A 5,144-nucleotide genomic window follows, 5' to 3' on the forward strand; every position below is an offset into this window, starting at 1 on the left:
CCAGTGCGCAGACCTGCCTGACGGCCCAGGCCCAGCACCGAGCAGTTTCACTGGTAATTTTTTAATCGATCGGAGTTCTTATGGGGAAGGGTTGCAGCCTCAGGTCCTCGCAATTTGTACACTAATCTGAACGCTCGCCAGACAAGTCAAAACCACCTCGGCGGGACTTCCGGTCGCACCACTGCACGGTCCCAAGGGAACAAGGGAGCACAACGTACCCGCCAGGGAAGGGCGGGGTGCCAAGGGCTTGTCCTCCACTGGGGTGCGGAACGGCGGGGACCGCTCCCATGTACTCACGCTCGTCTCACACACACAACCAGAAAGCCGCGCGCAGCTCTCCCGAGAGGGGGTGGGCGGCCCTGAAAAGGGCCTTTGGTTTTGCTGAAGTTAGTGGTTTGGGGGCTCAGCCGCCGAAGCCGTAGAGCGTGCGGCCCTGGCGCTTGAGCGCGTAGACCACGTCCATGGCCGTGACCGTCTTGCGCTTGGCGTGCTCCGTGTAGGTGACGGCGTCGCGGATCACGTTCTCCAGGAAGACCTTGAGCACCCCGCGCGTCTCCTCGTAGATGAGCCCGGAGATGCGCTTGACGCCGCCGCGCCGCGCCAGGCGCCGGATGGCGGGCTTGGTGATGCCCTGGATGTTGTCGCGCAGCACCTTGCGGTGGCGCTTGGCGCCGCCCTTGCCCAGGCCCTTCCCGCCTTTGCCGCGTCCAGACATGGTGACTGAACAGACAAGCACTGAACAGGCTGGGGAACAAACGCAGCCCACTTATATACGCGGAGTGCGGACCTAATTGAAAACAGAAGGCGCGGAGAACTTCCGCCGGATATCGGCCCTCGCGGCCTCGCGCTGGGTGACGTCACCGTGAATGGAGTCCCGCCTCCCGCGGCAAGTCCTGGGTCCCCGGATGAGGATTTGTGGAATTAACTTCTGAAAACTAACGACACTGACCGTTTTCCGTGCAGAAACACGGGAAACGGTAGAGAATTTTATAAGTTTATTGGAGCCAAAATGACGACACGCGAGGGGGCGAGATCTCAAATGCTCAGGAGGACAGTTTTGTAGCTTCTTTCACGCACTTGCCATGCGGGAGGATTCCACCAACGCGGGGAGAAACGAGGTGCAGGGGAGAACTGCACCCTGGAGGGCGGCTGCGCTCTGAGCGGCTGGAAAAGGAGGATCCCTTCCGGGGGCTCGGGGGTGCTAACAGATGCACCAGGACAATGGGCAGGGCTCGCTTAAGGCAAGATAACCTTTCATTCAATTGTACGATTGGGGCTTGGCTCCCCACCAAGACCCACTGTGGCCCGACCACCCTGGGGGTTACTTTCGTTCATGAATTTATTAGAGACCCTCTTTCCTTCCCACATTTCACACGGGTTGGAGGTAGCCGCGCCTGCCCAGTGAGTGAGTTGGCGCCCAGGGCACACATGTTGAGAGGCGTTCGCTGGACTCGCAGGCCGACAGGGCAGGGTCCGGGGGAAACACAGGCCGGGGGAGCCGGACAGGGAAGCCTGAGCAGCCTGATCACGGGAACCAAGAGGCAGAAATAATGGAATGTTTCTGGACTCACGTGGGAGGCCTATGAAAGGAGGGAGGGCCTGTGGCAACGGGTGACCTGACGTGTAGGAGCAGGGAGTTCAGGTCCGTGCTGGGCGAGAACAACGAGGGAACCGATCAGGGGGCGACACAGGTAGACACAGAGCAGCTTGTAGCGCGGATACACCTAGACCGGCTGGCTTCACCGCCAGCCCATTACCTGGCCCCGCTCTGAATCTGCTTGTAAAATGTCCACGGCTTTGCTTAAATCTTCCGGTCCACGGTGCTCAATCTTCGGCATCGCGAGACACGACCCCGGGAGGAAAAGCCTCGGCTCACCGTTCAGGTTTTCACTGTTGTCGGGCAAAGCCTTTCCCACCAACGCCCACCCCCGGCCCCACCTCAGCGCGGGCAGGAGTCTAAAAACTGGCATTTCCCCCGCGCGCCACCCATTCCCCCACACCTCACACACACACCCCAAACCAGGGGAATCCGACCAAAAGGGTGTTCTTCCCGAAGGTCGGGCCACGGAAGCCCGGGTCCCTTCGCGGCGAGGCTATTTTTTTCTTCCCTGTGTATTAAAGCCGGTAATTCTTTCTCATTTCACTATCCAGCCACCCTCGCCTCTGCGCCCAGTCACTCATGTGTGTCAATGTTTACTTCTGTTCCTAGTTTTGTCTGCTCTCTGATTCTGGTAGCGACATTATTCCAAACAGAACTGGCAACTTGTGGAAGCGAAAGTATTGGGATAAATAAATAGGTGCTTTCCCACGAGCTATTTTTAGAAATGAACGTCACTGGCTTTTGAACAGAGTGAAGTAGGTAGATAGAGAAGCCGCGAGGCACGGAGCAGAGTGGCGCAGCGGAAGCGTGCTGGGCCCATAACCCAGAGGTCGATGGATCGAAACCATCCTCTGCTAAGTACTTTTTTTCCCACTTTTAAAATTCTGTAGTTTATGTTCACAATAAAAAACAACAAGAAAAGCCAAGACAAACGAGCCAGTCGGGCCAATATTCGCAGGGCGTGCGATTTAAGGAAAGTAAGGAAATGCCTCGCGTGCAGCTGACATTTCCTTCTAACGAGGTGCTCGAGGTCACCCACGCGCTAACAAGCTCGAAAGGAGCCCCTCTGGGCACAATTTCCATCAATGCCGCGTTACTGGGCCAAACGCCCTCGGGACAGTCTAAAGTCTAAACACCTTGTCCACCGAATGAGCTATTGAAACGCGTGTGTGCGGATGTGTGCATTCAATGTAAATATTGTTAACAGTCAAAATTTTTGTTCTCCGGCCATAGCGGGCTACTGTCATTTATTAATATATGGACGCCTCAAAAAATAGTAGCGGCCCTGGGCCTCTTTAAACCCCTGAGAAACGCTAAGAAACGCATTCTTTTCTTCAAATGGATAGAGACGCCGTGTGAAAGCGCTCTAATCTCACATTATAACAATCACGGGCAATAGGGTAGTGAAGACTGGGCGGGGGGTAAGGGGTGGCTGGGGGAGGGGGAGAAAGCGGGGCGAGGGAACCGGAGATATTTGTAATACTAACAACAACAATAACAACAACAAATTTTTTTTAATGAAAAAAAAATCAGAGAAAGCACCAGAAGAGCATGGGAAGTGCAAGGGCAGGTACCCACGCAGAACGGCGAGAGGGTCACTGGTGCAGATGCGTCCAGATAGTAAGACGCCCTTCTGGGTGCGGTTACCATGACAACTCTCCAGCCAGCTGACCCAAGTATCGAGAGACTGAAAATAGAGAATGTGGGCGAGTTGACAAGGAAGGAACAATGAGTTCGCTTGTTAGAAAATATCCCTTGGTGCAGACAATATGCAGTACTTTGGCCTCGCTTAGGAGCCAAAACTCCAGTTTTCTGCTCAGCGGTGGTAGACTGACTTTCCTTCCCACAGAGTCCCCATATGCCACAAGACTTAAATGATTGTCAGTTTCAACCTTTCCCCAATCCCGACTCCGTGGCCCCAAATGACCCCACATTGTCTAGAATTTCCATCTTTTTAAAGGCGAAAAAGCCCAGGCGACATAGCCTGTGCACCATGACGTGACGTGAAGGACTCAGGACCTGATGCTTTTAAATATTTCAGCAAAGATGAGCTGCCAGCGACCACGTGGCCTAACGGATAAGGCGTCTGACTTCGGATCAGAAGATTGAGGGTTCGAATCCCTTCGTGGTTAACTTTAGCTTCTGCGTTCTCTTTTGCCAATAAACTGCCCTAATCCATAAAAGAGGGTCCGGAGTCAGCAGTTTCACCCATGTCTTTTCATTTTCTTTCTTTCATTCCTTTTTTTTTTTTTTAATTCTGGCTGCTGTGGAGTCTATGTTACTGTTTTTCACTCTTCCCCTCCTGTTCCACTTTCCTTTCTTCTTCTGTTGTATCCGCATCAAACGAATGAGAACAGCCTGCATTCCCACCTCAATTACCAAGCAGAAATATTAAGGTCATTAAAAGAGCCCCGGTGTTTACAGAAGTGTGCATGCAACAGACCCATAGAGAAGGTAGCTGTGCAAAATACAAAAACACACCTTTCTGTGCCTACATAACCGATTTTAATAATAATTTATAGGATGAAGAGAAGGTAATTTCCAACTGCTGACTTCCTGGTGAAACATGGTCTTTGGTTTTGTATCTAAATATTGGTTCAAACGTGGAGGCCATGGGGGCTCTTGCAGGGGGACAGCATGCCAATAAACTGCCCTAATCCATAAAAGAGGGTCAGGAGTCAGCAGTTTCACCCATGTCTTTTCACTTTCTTTCTTTTTTTTTTTTTTTAATTCTGGCTGCTGTGGAGTCTATGTTACTGTTTTTCACTCTTCCCCTCCTGTTCCACCTTCCTTTCTTCTTCTGTTGTATCCGCATCAAACCGGATGAGAACAGCCTGCATTCCAACCTCAATTACAGAGCAGAATTATTAAGGTCATTAAAAGAGCCCAGGTGTTTACAGAAGTGTGCATGCAACAGACCCATAGAGAAGGTAGCTGCGCAAAATACAAAAACACACATTTCTGTGCCTACATAACCGATTTTAATAATAATTTATAGGATGAAGAGAAGGTAATTTCCAACTGCTGACTTCCTGGTGAGGCATGGTCTTTGGTTTTGTATCTAAATATTGGTTCAAACGTGGAGGCCATGGGGGCTCTTGCCGGGTGAAAGCAGTGAATAATAATTAAAACAAGGTGGAAAACAGCCACAACAAGGTAGCTATGGGCCCTTTCTTTCCCAGCCTGTTTCTTGGAGCTCCTGTCTGACTGGCTTCCACTACTCCTCTGTGAAGTCCAGATTGTACTGAGAGAGCAAAGAGGCTTCCCTCGTTTGTACGTAATGTATCCATTCCTCTTTCCTTCCCTCTCTGTTTAGGGAGAAAAACAAAGCCTTTGGGTTTGAGAAAGGTGATGGGCTGAGGCAGAATTGCCCCGGATCTACCTTCTAACTTTGGGACAAGAGATGGCCACGTTTAAAACACCCTTTAACGTGAATTAAAAGGAGTGACACATCCCGCAGGTCTTTTATGCTTGGATGAAGTTTCAACCCCTCCCCCTGCCACCACACACACACAACAGGCCTTTAAGTGTGTGTTTTACAACT

General features: G+C 51.5%; 2 protein-coding genes and 2 non-coding genes across 4 annotated transcripts in view; 2 read left to right on the forward strand and 2 right to left on the reverse strand.

Annotated features, from left to right (window-relative positions):
- Positions 1–3,258, reverse strand: part of LOC102765195 (histone H2A type 1) — a 10,525-nt gene extending 7,267 nt beyond the window's left edge. The window contains exons 1-2 of the mRNA XM_006759979.2: positions 3,254–3,258; positions 2,157–2,163 (exon numbers count right to left, since the gene is read on the reverse strand). The gene's annotated coding sequence lies outside the window, so the exon portion shown is untranslated. The remainder of the gene's footprint in view (positions 1–2,156; positions 2,164–3,253) is intronic.
- Positions 43–5,144, reverse strand: part of LOC102765779 (histone H4) — a 12,058-nt gene continuing 6,956 nt past the window's right edge. Inside the window, exon 3 of the mRNA XM_006759981.2 lies at positions 43–720. Coding sequence (XP_006760044.1) covers positions 404–715 — 312 coding nt within the window. The 5' untranslated portion in view covers positions 716–720 and the 3' untranslated portion in view covers positions 43–403. The remainder of the gene's footprint in view (positions 721–5,144) is intronic.
- On the forward strand, positions 2,386–2,457 carry TRNAM-CAU. Its single transcript has one exon. It is a non-coding gene; the product is annotated as a tRNA-Met (tRNA).
- Positions 3,660–3,732, forward strand: TRNAR-UCG. The gene has a single exon. It is a non-coding gene; the product is annotated as a tRNA-Arg (tRNA).

The sequence above is a fragment of the Myotis davidii genome, unplaced genomic scaffold (assembly GCF_000327345.1).
Source record: "Myotis davidii unplaced genomic scaffold, ASM32734v1 scaffold2537, whole genome shotgun sequence".
Lineage (NCBI taxonomy): Eukaryota > Metazoa > Chordata > Mammalia > Chiroptera > Vespertilionidae > Myotis > Myotis davidii.